This window comes from Lissotriton helveticus, chromosome 12 (assembly GCF_964261635.1).
Source record: "Lissotriton helveticus chromosome 12, aLisHel1.1, whole genome shotgun sequence".
Lineage (NCBI taxonomy): Eukaryota > Metazoa > Chordata > Amphibia > Caudata > Salamandridae > Lissotriton > Lissotriton helveticus.
Genome location: NC_136073.1, coordinates 756,641,046 through 756,658,958, shown reverse-complemented (window position 1 = coordinate 756,658,958; position 17,913 = coordinate 756,641,046). Strand labels below are relative to the sequence as shown.

The 17,913-nt window shown below is 41.7% G+C and overlaps 1 protein-coding gene across 4 annotated transcripts in view; it reads left to right on the top strand.

Annotated features, from left to right (window-relative positions):
- TTC24 (tetratricopeptide repeat domain 24) overlaps positions 1–16,871 on the top strand; it is a 188,595-nt gene extending 171,724 nt beyond the window's left edge. For 3 of the 4 annotated variants that reach the window (XM_078669636.1, XM_078669638.1, XM_078669635.1), the window contains exons 11-13: positions 6,508–6,590; positions 7,997–8,045; positions 10,874–12,070. In XM_078669636.1, the coding sequence (XP_078525762.1) occupies positions 6,508–6,590; positions 7,997–8,045; positions 10,874–10,967 (226 nt within the window). In that variant the 3' untranslated portion in view covers positions 10,968–12,070. Of the gene's footprint in view, positions 1–6,507; positions 6,591–7,996; positions 8,046–10,873; positions 12,071–16,577 lie in introns of those variants that run through there. The other variant, XM_078669637.1, reaches the window with a different exon arrangement.
- The last annotated feature ends 1,042 nt before the right edge of the window (positions 16,872–17,913 follow it).

Sequence of the window (17,913 nt, the reverse complement as noted above, 5' to 3'; positions counted from 1 at the left end):
GGCGAGAGCAAATAATAGTTATTGAAAGTACATCACCCACAAAATCCATAGCCGCTTTCCAATAGTCTAGAATAAGTGGGCATTCCAAAAAAAATGGATATCATCAGCTGCATTATAATTACAACGAGGACAGTGATAATTATTTCGTGTGATCCTATGCAGCTTGGCCGGAGTCCAATAAACTCTATAGGCCGTAAACAGATGGTTACGTCTTAAATTAGCTGGTTTAATTAACCTCTGAGAGAGAAAAAAAGAATCTAACCAACCTTTGCAGACCACTTCAGGGGGCTCAGATATACACGTTCCCCATAATTTTATTATTTCAGAATGCAATTTACTCTCCTCTTCCTTAATCATCAAATTATACCAGAATGAAAGCTCTTTAATCCATTTCCCCTTTCTACCAATTGCATCCAAAATATCTGTATCATTCTCTCTTTGCATATTTTGGCTGGACCACCAGGCGGATAATTGATAGTATTTAAACCTTGTCACCTGTCCATCTGTAAGTTGTGCTAAGGTATTCCAACTTACCAGGCCCGAATCTGCCCAGAGATCCCCCCATTTTTTTAACCCAGCTGTTTTCAAAGGTTGTGACAGTTGGTCCTGAAGGCATTGAGGGGTGCCCGGAGAGTCCCATATTGGGGATTGTGTAAGGTAATAGGGAATAGCAAAAAATTTCCTAATAAACCCCCAGTTTTTTAATGCGGTCTGTAAAATTTTGAGTCGAATTTTTTTAAAAAATTTCTGGTCTCCAAACTTAAATAAGAAATAGTCATGGTCGTGAGGTAAATCAATTAATAGAGCTTGAAATAGGCGCCCCTGTGATGATGCATCTAGCTCATTTGCAAGAAGCCTAAAATTTTTGAAGTGAAATGCATGACAATATGACAGAAGATCAGGGAGGGCTAGCCCTCCTATTTTTAGACCCCTCCTCAATTTCTTCCATGCAATTCTTGTTGACTTACAGGCCCATATAAAAGATCCAATTTTACCCTGTAGAGTGTTAATGTCTTTCGGTGAAAAAGATAAGGGGATACTGTTAAATAAAAAGGTCAATTTCGGGAGGATTGTCATTTTAATGAGGTTAACCCGACCATATATATTTAGTGGCAAGTTCCCCCATCTTATTAGTGTTTTATTAATATCTTTAACCACCTTTTGCCAGCTAAGTGATGTAATATCTTTTATTGATTGAGTTAGGTAGATTCCCAGATACCTCATGCTTTGTTTTGCGCCCAATATTTGTGTGTTGTTGTTCCATCCCATTATCTCCGTTTTCTCCTTATTTATCTGGTAACCAGACAATCTCCCAAATTCTTCCGATAACAGAAATAGCCTAGGAATAGCCACCGAATGATCCGAGGTATATAGAAGAAGATCATCTGCGTATAACGCCACCTTCAGTGGGATATTTCCAAGCTGAAATGGTTGAATAACATTATCCTCTCTAATCCCACAAACAAAAGGCTCCATATAAACATCAAACAAAAGGGGAGACAGGGGACAACCCTGCCTGGTACCTCGTGATATATCGAACCACTCAGATAAAACTCCATTAACTAAGACCTTTGCCCTCGGATTATAATATAATGATTTAACTGCCTCTACAAAAGTTTGGGGGAACCCAAAAGCCGCCATTGTCGCCCATAGGTACTTCCAATTTACTTGATCAAAGGCCTTGGCTGCGTCTATGGCAACCAGGGCCAAAGGAAGATTTTTAACGTTAGCGTAGTCTATGGCCCCTATTGCTTGGAATGTTAATTCGTTTAACTGTCTCCCTGGAATAAAGCCTCTCTGATCAGGGTGAATTATGGATTTTATGACCTTCGATAGTCTAGTAGCTAGAATACCAGAATAGATCTTCATATCTGTGTTCAACAGTGAAATAGGTCTAAAGGACTCAATTCTTCTTAAATCTTTATTTGGTTTTGGTATAAGCGTTATAGTGGCTTCTCCCCAAGAAGAAGGCGTGGAATGACCATACATCAATAAGAGGTTGAAGAGTTCACATAATGGAGCTGTTAGTTGCTCTTTATTATCCAAGTATATCTCCACTGGCAGCCCATCTGACCCCGCGGCCTTCCCTTTTTTCATTTTCTTTAGCTGACCTAAGATTTCCCCTTCTGTTATCTCACTTTCCAGATATGCTTTATCTGTTTCAGACATTTGTGGCAGATGTTTTGTTGCCAACCAAGATTCTAAATCTTTCCCCTTAGGATCTTTGTCTTCCGTATAAAGACTCCTCATAAAAGACCTAGCTTCTTCTCTTATCTCTAAGTCTGTTTCTATCCGATCCCCTGTCTGTCTTTGTAGTAAAACTTTGATATTATTTCTAGTTCTCTCTTCTCTAGCTTTCTAGGCAAGGAGGGCTCCACACTTTTCTCCATACTCGAAGTTTTTTAATCGACTAGACTCCCATTTTTCTTTAAGAATTCTCTCATCAGACACTTTTAACTGGAGCTGTAAGTCAAAAAGTTCCTTTTCTAGCGAATGTACTCTGCTGGAATTCTTTAAAACAGCATTTTGTAGTTCAAGATCCTTTCTTGTTATTGCAGCCAAATCTTCCCTTCTTTTTATTTTTATACTCTTTCTCCTATAGTGCATTAAAGAACTCAAAACACCTCTCAAGTAGGCCTTGTATGTTTCCCATACTACCTGGGGGGCGGCGGATCCTAAATTTATTATGAAGAATTCTAATGTTTTATCTTTAACCTCTGCTTTTATCTGGTTATCTGATAAAAGCGATCTCTCCAATGTCCACCTTGGTTTTAATGGTGTTATGTTTAGTTCAATTGCTAATTCCAAAACAGCATGGTCTGATAATCCTGTAGGCGTAAAGGAAAGGTAATTAATATCCATGAGAAGGTGTTGATCGACTAAAAAGTGATCTATTCTAGAGTAGTTCTTATATTTTTTACTATAGAAGGTGAAGCCAAGTTGAGAACTATACTTTTTCCTCCAGACATCTACCAGAGTAAAATCTTTCATAACGGCTTTCAACATAGCAAGTGACTTTGTGGGAGCCTGATATTTAGCCCTGGAGGTTCTGTCTAATTTTTGGTCAAAAACCAGGTTGAAATCACCGCCTAAAATTAGAGGACCAGTTGTCGTAAATAATGCTAATTCGAGTTTGGACAGCGGAACTGGGTTGTCCTCATTTGGGCCATAGTATACTGCAATTGTATATGGGATGGTTAGAATATATACTTCTGCAATTAGCCATCTTCCTGATTGATCTGTTTCAAAACTTCTCAGGCTAATCCCTCTGTTCGCTCGGATTATGATGGAAACTCCCCTTGTGGTACCTAATTGCTTGGAGCTAATTATATCTTGGACCCACCTAAACTTCTTAAATAAAGAATCGCATATTGCTGCTTCCAAGTGTGTTTCCTGTAGCATTATAATTTGAGCATCTGAATTTCTTAAAAATTCACAGATTCTATTCTGTTTTATTTTTTCCCCTATACCATTAATGTTCCATGACAGGACCTTGAGCTTATATGGATTAATCATAGGTCTAATAAGTGCTTGTACCCACCCATCTCTTTATGCTTCAAACATTTACTTATATATGAGGATTTTTTTTCCCCTTTTTCCTGACTCCCCCCCTCCCATTGGGCCCCACCCCCCTGAGGAACCCCCCCTACATACCTGGCGATGACTTCGCCTTTCGGTGCAACCAAGAAGCACCCTAGACCCCTTAACTATATTTTAGCGAGACAAAGTAAATCACAAATAAATCATCATGTCCCCCCATTTTATCATACAGTCTACAAGTACAACCATTTATTTTCTCAATTTCCCCTCCACCATTCCCCTTTTTTTTTTTTTTTTTTTTTTTCCTTCATTTTATTGTTACTATTTCTTCCTTGAAGTGGTCATCTTATATGCCGAGTTCTATAGCTCCTGCTCGCTCTTTATTCGATCTAAGAAATTATCGACCTCCTCTGGCTGTGTGAAACTGTATGTCTTATTTTTCCACATGATCCTGAGCATAGCCGGGAATCTCATCTGGACATGTGCTCCCAGTGACCTTAGATCCGGCATTCTAGTGCCCAGTTCCCACTGTCTTTGTGCGGTTCTTGAACCAATGTCGGACCTAATAAGGTAAGAACTGGACTTATAACGTAAGTCTGTTTTCGCGAGGGATCTCCCTAGAATAAGCTCCTTAACATTATATGTCTGAAAGTTTACCAATATTTTCCTAGGCGTTTTTCTATCTGTACGCCTCTTATAAGGGTCTCTATGTACCCTTTGGATCTCTGCCTCTAAGTCTATATCTGGGCGATCTTTTAGAACACAGTCTCTGAGGAGTTTACAAACAAATCCCTTTAAGTCCTCCAGCTCTTCCCCTTCCGGTATTTTCAGGATCCTTAAGTTGTTCCTCCTAGCTTGGGTCTCTAGCCGTTCAAGGTCCATAGCCAATGATTTATTCTGGGCTTTAAGAAGCTCTATGTCCTTTTGATTTTCGTGTACAGTTTTATTCAGAGCAACAGCCCCTATTTCGAGATTCCCTGTACGCTGAGTGACCTCTTCCAGTTTAGATTCTAGCACATCAAATCTATCCTTTATTGTTTTTTGATTAGCTTCCGATATCTCAAATTTCGACATCATATCGCTTCTCAAGGATCTAAAAAGATCCCCTAACCGGTCACTCTCGCGCTCATTTGAGTCCACAGAACTCCTCCTCGCTTCTGAGTTCATCCGAGCAGAGTCTGAAAGAATTTCGTTACTTGCATCTGCACTCCTGGTCTCCTCACCTGAGTCCTTAGGGCTGTTTAAAACGGGTTTAGCCATAACAGCCTGACTCTTGGGTCTGGTGTCAAGATTTTCCCCCACTTTATCTGCAGGAGGTGCTTTGTTTATATTAGCAGAAGCGCCTGTTCCCTCCTCAAGGTTTTCTGCATTTTCCATGTTCCCCAAGTTTTCTAAGGCTTCGTATCGATTTTTTGAGGGTCTAATACCGATGTCCCCCTCCAGCGGTACTGGCGAGTGCTTAGCCTGATCTAGGACCTTAAAAAAAGATTTTAGGGATGGAGTACTTTTCACTGTTTGGCCCACATGGGATTTTTCTTTAGATTTTTTAACCAATGTAGCCCTTTTCTTTTTGCTTTTACAGGGGGTTAATGGCATGGGTCGCTCCCTTTCTTTGAATTCTAATGCCCCTTTCTCTTTTAATTCCACCCTCGATCTCAGCTGATACCTGTTTCTTTTTATTGGAAGAGTGTCTCCCTGTGTTACATGTGTTAAACTAGAATTGATTGGCTTAGTGTTCTTAGCTACAGCAGCCTGCGTTACTTTTGCTCCTTCTGGCTCAGAGTGCTTCAACAGTGCCAACTCTTGTGCTAGGACTTCAATGTTCTTATGTGCTGCGGGGCCAAGCAGCGTTTGATCCATGCAACCCCACCTCCCAGTGCTGGATCCGTGAGCCACTTCCACCTTACTCCCCCTCTCCTCACACCTAATCAATAAGGAGTAAAGCCTCTTTCTCACAGGGTCCGATTCAACTAGCTGTTGCTCAGTTGTGTGTGCCACCAAACTTCCAAATTTGAGTTTGAAAAGGGCGGAGCGAAATCTGCTCCATAGGTCTCGTCGGCGTTCTTCCAGCGTGGATAATTAATAAATGCAGGTCCGAGAGGGCCCTAATGCAAATACCATAAACCGAGCCTTAGCCACCTGCTCGGTAAGAAAGTACTGTAGAGCAAGTTGTAGCTTCTGGCTTCAAATAGTGTGTTATACAGCTTCTGGGAATTACGTTTACCCGCCCACGCATTCCACCTTACCGCTGTTGCTGAGTGCTAAACGCTAACCTCCGCTTGTAATTTTTTTTTCCGTTCGCCGGTTTTGGAAAACACAGATGAAGCTGCTAGCCGACTGATCTCTTCGTGACCTCTGCAGGGAGCGGGCAACATTCTCCCGGTGAAGACATTCACTCGCGTACACACGCGTACGCTTGCCGAACACAGCTAGCTGGCAGGTCCTAGCGCCGCCTGCTACCACACTTCAAAGTTGGACCGCCGGTCTTCAGTAATCTCGGGGTAAGGGGACACAAAGAGCCGAGTTTAGGTGAAAGCATTCGATTGTCGGGGGAAAAAAAGCGCCTCTACCACTCACCTAGACGAGGGGAGGCTTAAGCTCTCTCGCAACTCATTAACGTGCTGCATCTGCTTCGGTCATCGGGACGCCTTGGTGCTGCCACGACCGGCTCTCAGCCCGCCGCCATGTTTCTCGTGGGCGTGTCCCTGTTCCTCGTGGGCGTGTCCCCATTATTAGTCTTTCTTGCAATACATTTTTTGTGGAATCCATCCTTTATTACTGTTGAAAATGTTGATTCATATATTTGCTACCATGTGTATTTGCATTGTGTGCCCTATGAGGCCCTTGTATTATATTGGATGTCAACAATAACATTATATTTAGAAAAAAAACTGTGATATGTTAGCTGTGTCTTACTTTTGAACAACTGAATTCTAAATATACTTGTCACATCCTTCTCTGTTTTAGCAATTTGAACAACACATATCTCCATCCAGACCCAGTTTACTTGAATTGCGCCAATAATGGTGAATTAAATGAGACACAACTAAGTAAGTAGGTATTTATAGTTACTTGTGTGAGAGCTTTGTTGTTGTAGCTTTACTTGTTTTGTTAGTTCAGGTGACTGGATTTAAGGCACCAACAAATGTTTATTTTCTAGTGTTTATGAAAAGTGCTATATGTGTTGTTAACATTTTGTATGTTTTAAAAGAAAATATGCTAGCTCACATACGATTATTAAATGTATATGTTCACTGAACGGGAAATTAGAAAAGTACTATTTTTTCTTGTTGTTTTTCTGGTACCACCATAAGGGAGCTTGCACAGCCTTTAGTGTTGTAAAAATGAAGTTCACATGTATGTTTTTTGTTTTGGTTCCACTCACCATTGAGAAATTGTTGGAGGGCCTTACCATTGAAACCAGAAAGGTTAGGTAGGCAGATACAGGACTGCTTTACTAAATGAATTTACACTCTAACTACCATTGTGCCCATGAATTTGGCTAGTAATGGATCATATTCAAGGATCAATTTTGATTTGCTCTGGTTTCACAGGTAAGCACTAAAAAGTGGCAAGTTAAGTTAGAAAAAGCTACTACAGGGGAGAACGGGCACTGTTCGGGAATCATTTCTTCACATTGTGGAAAAATGACCTGAGGTACACCCGTGATTGCAGTGTAGTCCTAAATTCTAAAGCAGAGCTTCTTAACTTCTTTGACAATGAGACTTCTACCTATCTGCTCATATTTGAGTACTTTTCTTTTTTAAATTGATATACTAAAAAAGTTCCACCATGCAATTCATGTTACAATCTCAGAAACGTACTCCGATTACCATGTAGGTTACATGTTAGCAATTCCAGTGGCTGTCACTGTCCACAGCAGACTGGGTACCAGTTGTTTTAAAGAAAGTGTATATTGCAGTTATGGTTTGGATGAGTTATGTGTATGTGTAGAGGAACAATCATATTCTTTCCCAATATTTAATACTGCCTGCGGCATCATGCTAATGTTCTAATGTGCCCACTTGAGACTAGGTTTATGGAATATCTGCCCAGAGATCTTGAGATTCTGCCAACAAGCATGAAAACACTTTGTACAGCTGTGTACACCCATGTTACTATAGTTAAGCTAATATAGCCCTCCTTTTCACTTTTAAATGGAAGATTTCAAAGGTTTTAGTAGTCCCGTTGCTCTTAAAGCTTGCACTCATTCTAAATAGGCTATCTACAAACGAAACAAATGTTACATTAGGTCTACACTGGGGAAATTAAGAAAATAAACAGTTCTCTTTATAAAAAGATGGATGGATATCCTGCATACTATGGGGGTATGGTAGTTATGAATATTACTGAGGATCCCATGATAGAGAATTATATTTTCTATGTCTGATAGAATTCTCTCATATATTTGACTTTATCTCATTCTAACGCTGGGCATTTTCAATATTGTTTACAGGCAACCATGACTACGAAACTATTAAGTTCAAGACGCTGGCTACACAGAGGTATGGCTTACCTATATGAAGATACCTACTACTCATTGACCTGTTGTATAAAATTGACCAAATGTGATATTGGCCTTCAAGCATTCTATGTATATGTAAAGCATACACTGTTACTGTTTTGTGGGCAGGCATATATATGAAAGAAATGCTACATTAGAACTTAGAAAAGATACAAGAACCTAATCTTCTATGAAGTGATGATTTTGACATGGTGCCATATAAAGGAGCAAGTGGTAGCCATATTGGAATGGTACAACACAGAAGCACTATCCATATTACCATTCCAAACTGCCACTCAGTAAACAAGGCATTTATTGGCCATATTGATTCACATTGTGCTTGAGTGTCACTGTTGTACAGATCTAACATGGCTGATGTTTTGCTTCTAAATGTGGCACCAATCTTGGAATGGCAAAACAATGTTACCCTATGGACAGAATGATTCCATGATGGTTTAGAAAGTGTGGCAGAGTATGATGTGGTGTGCTGCATATGAAGGAGTTGGAAGTGAGTGGCTCAATAGCAGCATCTGAGGTGCTCCCACCCCAAAAGGGAACCTATAGAAGTAGAAATGCCATCAGTTACAGCACAGAGCAGTAGAGCCAATGGCTGAAGTGGACGGACTCACTGCCCCAATCTGTGCCGCCTTAGGCAGAATGCATTCCAAGAGACCAATGGCTAAAGAGGGCTTACCTGAAATACATCTGTACATGTTTATGGACTTTTATTTCTTACATTTCTTAGGCCAGCCCTGAAAAGTAATTTCATACACCCACATTGTATACTATCTACAGAATTACAGCTTGAAAAACAATATACAACACCTTCTAAGAGGATCTAACAAGGATTCTCACAGTGCAAATCTTCTACACCTCAGGGTTCACCCGACAGGGTAACTAACACCAAAACCCTTGCCTTCAGTGGTAATCAAAGAGATTCTTTGTAGCAACATATCTGTATAATGGTCAAATATAGTGGCGTAATGGAGAATTTAATTCTGGAACTAGAGCTGTCTGAGAATATTTCACAAGTGGAGCCTTGTAGTTGACGTATCTTCTCCAGAATTCAGCATCTTTCCATGTGGAGGGGAGCCAGATTTGAATGTCTGACTGAAAAATGTCTGACTGAATAGTAGAGAGGTGCAGTGGTCACAGGACAGATGCATCCATTGAAGGAAGTCACAACATTCATATGAACAGGAACTTCACTGATGTATCCATGAAGCATTATATAATATGCTATCTTATAAATGATTGTCATATTCTTCACACTATGATGTTCCCGTCCCTTCTCCCCTCCCCTACTGTTTTGCAAAAACAGTTTCTTGTGCTTGTGAGAGTGTGGATTCCCACTTCTTACCATGCCACTTGTTACCCATTTTCCTCACAATGTTTTGGCTGGATAGACTTTTGCCCTGTGTTAAGTGGGTTATATATTGCAGCAGAAGTAGAACAGTACGGTGACGTGCATTATTTATCGGCTGAGAGTGCAAGTTTATTCCCCAAAAAAGGAGCATAACATGCTGATTTCCCTGCTTCCCGGACCACAACTAATTTTCCCTCCCAAAACTGACCCTGAGAGTCAGAAATGGATTAAGTCCATCACAGCCTTAAACTGCCTTCCGACCATCGTGGAGTCGGCCAAATCACTAGGAATAACCCTGGACTACAACTTGAACATGTGGAACCACATCAACTCGATGACCAAATCAGCCAGATTCCACCTGAGCTATCTATGGAAACTGAAACGCTTCCTTGACGCTCCCGACTTAAAAATGGCAGTCCAAGCACTAGTCATCTCTAGGCTGGAATATGGCTGTTCAACCCTCTCGGGTTTACCCAAGATCTCCCTGGCACCCCTAAAAGCCTGCCTCAACGCAGCCGCTAGACTACTCACCGGCACAAGGAAATTCGACCACATTTCTCCACACCTGAAAGCGCTGAACTGGCTTCCTCTCGAGGCCAGAATACAGCTTAAGCTGGCATGCATCACACATAAAGCTTTACACTCAAACTCCCCTGCATATCTCGCACAGAAACTTGTGGTATCCGGAGGAAACAGGAATTCACGGTCCACCAGAGACCTCCTACTCCAGCCGGCACGTCTTCGAAGAAAAAAAAAGTACAATCGGGCTTTCGCTGGGGCCGCTCCAAGAATATGGAACTCTCTCCCACCCGCCATCAGAAGAATCCCCTCTCTTGCACGCTTAAAAAATTAGGCAAAATCCTTCCTTATGGGTAAATTCCTCGCTTAAACTTGGCCTACTCTTGCCTCCTTCAGATGACCTACTCACCATGTAACCTGGGACCTTGTCTTGAGTAAATGGATTGTAAAATGTCTGTTATCCCTCCATTCCTTTTGTACCCTGCACCCCGCCCCCTTGCTATTGATGATACACTCTTATTATTTCATGCCTTTTGTACAACTCTGGGTCTCTGTAAAGCGCTCTGATACCCTAACGGGTCAAGTTTGCTCTCTATAAAACACAAAAATAAAATAAATCAACACGTCATGGTATTTACCTGACATTTTAACTCTGAAAAATATCAGCAGGGTCAAACCTGCCGAAATTTATCAGGGAAATCTGATATTTATCACAAAACCTATAATTGTGATATGTTACGGGACTTTCCCACATCCTGGAATTTATCAGCCAACTAGAAATGAGGGCCTTTAATTCTTTCTTTCATGCTATTTGTTTCAAGAGTAAATATCTGATTACAGCAGTTATATATGTGTCTTGACTGTGCTCTTATAGACTATACGTGAAAGTATGGTGCTTCTTTATTACATGTGTGCTGAAATGATCTTTTCGCCATTTATTTCAGGGCCATTAAGGAAGCTGTCGGAAATGGACACATTACCAGACCATTAAAAAGGGAAACGGGCAAATCCATATCAAGAATGTGCTCTGTCATGTGAAGTAATGGACACTCTTTTTCTATATATGTGGTGGAGAAAGTGTGGTTTTAATCCTTGATTTCCTGTAATTCCCCTTAGAAGCTGGCTCCATTGCCTATCAACAGCTTTTACCCTACTTAAGGACCTGCATATTTATGGAACAAAATAGCTAATGACATTTTTTTCAAGATATTCAGACAAAAAAGCATACAGCTGCTCATTTTGGCTTACAGTGACAGTATTGTTTGCAATCTTATTCTCTGATTGGTCGAACATTTCTTCTGTGGACACAGCTCTTTTTATAACTTATTGCATTCAATACTCCTACAAACACAGTCCACAAAGATGCAACATCATTATGGATTGTATGACATCCTTCTTTTTACCATAATCACTTTGTTCAGTTATTGTCCCAAGAAAATCAGAAAGAAGCTTTGAACTACATTAGTCAAGGAACTGATTATTTTCACAGATGGTTAAGCCATGTATTTATTAGATAATTTTTGGCATGTAAATATTTAAATTCTTACATAGCTCTGAAATTAAGCTGATTCATAGACGTTTCAAGCCACAATGTGTTGTTAATTAACTAGTGGTAAAAGCCTGAATGATTAACGAGTGGTAAAGGCCTGAATGATTACCACATTATTTGTATTTTGTATAGGTGCATATTAATAAAGGCCAACATTATTTCATTGATTATACATCCTTTCTGTTCATTACCCTTCACTCATTTCCTGAAGGCTGGACTTACACCTTGTGAAGCATGTACATTCTGTAAAGAAGAGTAATTGGCCTGAGTCTATCTTACCAACCACCACATTTATCTGTAGGTAGTTTAGAGGAAACTCAAAACCTTTTGATCCTAATTAATCTTACTGCTTAGGGCCTCCCATACCTACTACTTTTTTCTGTCTATCGAAGGACTGTCATGAGATTACAATATTCACAGTGTGTGTTCTGTGTTTCATAAGTTATCGAATCAATTAGACTACTGACTAATACACGTCTGGATTATGAACACGTAAATAGAAATTTAGAGGTTGAAAATATTTTTTGTACTGTACAGCAAATGTTACTATGTCTTGCAGCAAAATGTTATTAAATATATTTTTGTTATTGGACTCTTGCTGTCTAGTGTTTGAATATTTTTCTTGCAGTCACAGACAATCAGGTGGACTGAGTACATTGATTTGAAAACTGTCTTACGGGGGTATGTGTTCGACATAAAGACAAAATCATTTGAACAACTTGAAGAGATGTGTGTACATAAATATTAAAAACTTTCATTTTTCATACAAATTTTAATGAACAAATATTTGACTTGCGATTGACTAAGGGTTGTGTTTCCAATTTTCCATGATAAAACTTGTTGTATTTTTTATTTTTTATGTGGGTCATGCACTAGGAAACTACTCTTTAGCGAGAGGTCCACCATAAAGGACTCTATACTGAAATGATATAAATTGTTGGAAAACAATCAGTTTAAAAGTGATGATTGGTTATATCATGAAACATAGGCAAAGACAGTGTTTTGGTAGTCCTTTAAAAAGGGTAAGAGACGGGTTATTGGGGCTCCAGATTGTGAACACAAAAACATACCTTCCATTTTTTTGTGCTGTGTGTTTCAACTGGTGTCATGGCATCAGATTGTATGACAGATGGGACTCTATGATTTATTGATGCAGCTCATGTAATGTGCAAGAGAGTCAGTTATAACATGGGCAGAAATGTGCAGTACAACATACGTTCCCAGCTGGAGGACTGTGTGTTCTAACATAAAATCGGCAATACCAGCACTAGAGGTGGGTAATACATTGGATTGACGTTAGATACATTTCATTGGCAGGATTCAACCCTCTGGTTGTAAGAGTCTCTTGGGTACTGAATACTAAATAAACTACCAAGGCAATCATTGCATTCTGCTACAAATAATACCTCAGCATGATTGAAATACAAATTTTGAATAGGGCAAACTCAGGGATAGGCTGTTGACATTTTTTACAACTTAGCCTGTTTAATAGTAATCAAGGAAGGTTTTTCATGGATGGATATTTAGCCAATGTGCTTGACAACATCCCTCAAAAGGCAACGTTTAGAACTACAACATACGACGTGCTACATCTCTGTGATCAGTTATTATGTTAGCGTGTTCCTCTTCACAGCCATTCAAGGTCAATACAATTCAGAGATGGGAACTAGCCAGGGCTAGCACAAAAGCCACCAGCTTGTGTCACTTGCTTAAAATTTCATCAACAGACATACACTGGATTGGTTTCAAATGCCTGATTCATATGTTCTAAAGCCACCTACTTTAGACCCATTTAAGAATCATTACAATAGATGCAGATCCTCAAACCACATTGCAGGAGACTCAAGTGGAATCTCCATGATAAGTCATGGCATGCTATATGGTGAAGAATGCTGAATTACTCTAAATATTCTGCACTATCAGTTACTTTTTTTTACGACACCTAGAGCAGTATGGCAGCAATAAATATTGCATTGATCCAGTTTTATACAACAGTATGAATACTGGAAGTGCAAATCTAAAGGTGCTACTTTAGAGCACACAATCTTTCTATGTCCAAACCTGAACATTTACTTGTTCAAAATCCAAGAAACTCTTAGGAATATCAATGCACATTCTCTCCCTGTTACTGTCAAACCACTATATTAACTATTAGTTCTGAACAGTTCTGGATTACCAAATGGGCAAAGTAGGCACCGTCCTATGGGCCCCACTCCTTTTAGGGGTCCATCGACTACGGACCCATTAACAACTTAGGGGAGAGGATGTGGCCTAACGGCTAGGGCGGTTGACCTCAAATCTAGGGAACCGGGTACGAGTCTCAGCAAGGACGTGCAACATCCTGTGATTCTGGGCAACTCACCTAATCTCCCCATGACTAACAAAAATGAATGTGTCCTAATGTAATGCAACTGGTGCTCGTTTAAAGCGCTCTGATACATGATACCTTTGGGTCAAGTTTGCGCTATATAAAACCCCATTAACAAAAAAAACGTAATGTACATAAACTAGAGATAATTTGCTTGGGGGGAGGGGGCACCAACATTTCGACTGCCTAAGGGTCTCCACAGGATTTAATCCATCAATGGTTTTAAACTTCTATATCGATGGAGAGCAAACACGCTAGAAATAGTAGTAAAAATGTACATCTTACCCATGGACTGGGCCAGCAGTTGCTGATGACATCGGAGAGAACTCCAGCTCTGTGTGAACCTGGTACCTTAGCACATTCATATGCTCAATTTCAGGACCAACTGAAAGAACATCAAAAAGGAACAGATACAAAAACCCTTATGGTTCTTTTCTGTCCTCCATTATGTTACACCTCAGCCACACTATTGACATGGGGCCAGATGTAGGTAGCCAAATACCGGTAATGGCCGAAAATACAGAATTTCGGACGTTACCGACCGGTATTTGGATATTGAGATGTAGGGGCCCAAAAAAGACCGATTCGGTAAATACGAGTCGGTAATTTACCGATTCGGAATTTACCGATTCGGAATTTTCCGAATCGGTATTTACCGATTCGGAAATTACCGAATTCTTATTTTCTGAATCGGTAAATAAGAAATGGCAAAAAATTAGTTTTGAGATGTAGGAAACTACTAAAATACCGAATTTCATGAAATTCGGTATTTAAGAGTCGGTATTTACCATGGCTTGAAAGCAGGTGGTAACCAGGTGCAGGGTATAAAAAAGGCCCCAAAATGCAACAGTGTGACCAGAATGGCGGCATTCTATGTGATAGCAAGGTGGCTACGGCTACAGGCAGCAGGAGAGAGAGTCTGGAGAAGGGAGGAGCAAGTCTACAGACAGAATATAACGCTATTTCAACTCACTGAGCCAGAGATATTGCAAAGGTACAGGCTACACCCCCAAACCATCCTGGACTTGATCAGGACCTGCACCCACTTTTGGAGCACCCAACCCCAAGGGCGCATGCCATCCCACCCCATGTGCAGGTGCTCTGTAGCCTACACCTGCTTGCATCTGGGAGTTACCAGGGGTGATTGCTGTGGTAGGTGGGGTGTCTCAGAGCTGCCTGTCCCGTTTCTTCAGGAAGTTCCTAGAGGCCATGATGCAGAGGATGCATCATTACATCTGCTTCCCTAACACACATGTGGAACTGCTGAAGACCAAGACTGACTGTTATCAAATTGCACATTTCCCACACGTCATCGGCTGTATTGATGGCACCCACATCCCTATATGCCCACCTGCTGCCACAGAGTACATTTACAGAAACAGGAAGTCAACCCACTCTATCAATGTACAGGTAATCTGTGATGCCAACAATATAATCACTGCTATTGTGTCCAAGTTCCCAGGAAGTACCCACGACTCCTACATCTTTCAGAACAGTGGGATCTACACACGCCTGACAGCGGGGGAATTTGGCGAAGGATACCTGCTAGGTAAAACATTGTGACACACCCTGATAGATATTGCAGATGTATGTGTATGTGTGCATGTGAGTAATGGCTTTCTCATTTACAAATAGGGGATAGTGCATATGCCGTCGCTCATTCATCCTGACACCCTACCTCAACCCTTCAACCCCCAGCCAGAGACGATACAATGTGGCACACAAATCCACTAGGAACGTTGTGGAGTGCACCTTTGGGCTGTTAAAAAGTAGGTTCCGCTGCCTCCACATAAGTGGAGGGACACAGCAGTACTCACCAATCATCTGCTGTAAAATAATTGTAACTTGTGCAATGTTACACAACCTTGCTACAAAGAAGGGCACAGAGGTGGAATTGAGCGACTATGAGGACCACGATGATGAACATGCACTGCCTGAACCAAACACAGCAGGAGTTGCGACACCAACAGATGGCAGACAGAGACGGGCAGAGATCACACAGAACTTTTTGGGAGTAAGTAAAGAGACACAGACAGGTGGAGAATGCACCCAACGTAGTTTAATATTTGGCACTACGCAGGTACTCAAAAGCACAAATGTGCAACACAAATATCATCCATTTAATAATGGTAGTCCTGGCTCACTTCCCCATTTAAGGTCATGGAGTGCGGGTTGTACAAGTAATTTCTGGCCACGCCTACCAGTGCCAGATGAAAGTGGCTGGCTGTCTTCATTGGGTGTTTGGGCTGTTGGCTCACCATGGCGCCTGCTGCTCCTCCATGTCTCCACAACAAGGGGGCTTGTCATGCTGCTCCTACTGGTGCTTTCCTCACTTTCCAGTACATCCAGAGCAGCAGTTTGTGCTGTCTGTGCATTAATCAGCACCTCCACAGCACTGGTCACCCTTGCAAGGCCCCTTAGACACCTCATTGCTGCTGTGTGTCAGTCCCTCTTGCATGTTGATGCATCGTCTGCATAGAAGGGAAGTGGCTGTGGCCAGGCGGTTCATTGCCTTAGTTTGTTGATGCGCATACAGCCTGTCCTTGCGCCTTGCTAACCTGTCCTGGTCCAGTTTAGTGCACAGAAGCTGCACCGATTGTGTCATGTCCCGCACATCTGTGGCCATCTCCCGCATCCCTGCAGCCATCTCCCTCATACCTGATGCCATCTCTTTGTTCTCGTCAACCAGTGCACTGATGCCCTTCCCTATGTTTTCCATATTTGTATTCAGGTGCCTCATCTGGCGTTGCACAGACTGGATGGCCTTCCCCTGCATTCTTGGAATCTTTACCATGCTACCCTCCAGCCCACGGAAGACACTGGGACCCTCCACATGTTGTGCAGCACTGCTATCTCTGGGCCTGCAGCGTCTGGTACCTGTACGGGCACCCTCTGCACTGGACTGCTGTGTGGCAGTGCTTCCTTCCCCAGCCAAGGTTTGAGTGTCACCCCCCTCCATTTCACCTGCTGAAGTTTCCATTTCAACCAGTGGAGCAACTGCATGCCTCCTGCTCTTTTGAGGTGCAGGTGTTGTTTGCGGCAGTGACGCAGGTAGTTCAGGTGAGGACAGTAGCAGAGGGGATCCTGAACGTTCTGGGGACGCCTGCAGATGTGGAGACATTTCAAGGTCTTGGGATGGTGGCAGTGGTGTTGATGCACCAGTGTCCTCTGTGACATTCTCTGCACTTGTGCCTGCCTCCTGGCTGTCATCCCTCTGTGGTGCAGTGCCTTCCTTCTCCCTGGTACGCCTGCGAGATGTCTCGCCTGTGGACATAAAAGCGTACATTAGCTCTGTGCTCTGCCTCACTACTTCTACAATTAATTATTCTATAATAATAGAATAATAATTATTCTCATTGAAACACTGTACATATTGCCTCAGCTTCATTATGACTGATATGTTTTGCCTAACTTGTTGCTTGCTGTGCTGTATGACATGGTAGGTCTTTCAATGACTACATGTCCCATAATGCATTGCTCCTGTATAGTGCTACCTCTACTGGAGTGGAGTTAACTCTGCCACATAGGTAAAAGGGAAGGTGATGGGGTGGGGGTGATTGCTGTGCATACGTCTTACCTTTTCTGGTGGCAGCTCTGGCTGAGCTGTCTGGATCTCCCAGTCCACACACGTTCTCTGGTTCAATGGGGGACCCCACCAGCTCCTCCATCTCAGTCAGGGGAGATGCACGGTTCTTCCCTCCTCCAGTTTTGTTTGCCTCTTTGTGGAGCTCTGCAATTTTCTTCTTAGTCATGCTCCTGAGGTCATACTGATGAAGCAAGATTTCGCACATTACGCGACTTGCTGAAATCAAGAACCTCGATTCATGTATAACTCTGTAATCCAATTGTACGTCTTACTAATTTCCTTTATTTTTACTATATACATGTATCTTAGTGATGCTTGCCTATGTGTTTTACTAATACGATTAATTTGTGTCTTTAAAATGGCCGCGTTTAGAATATTGCTTCTGCGCATGCGTTAGTCACACTCACGTGACGTGACGTAGTTGTAATTTTGGAGGGAAAGGGTGCGCATGCGTAATAGCCATAAGATGGCTGCTTGTGTA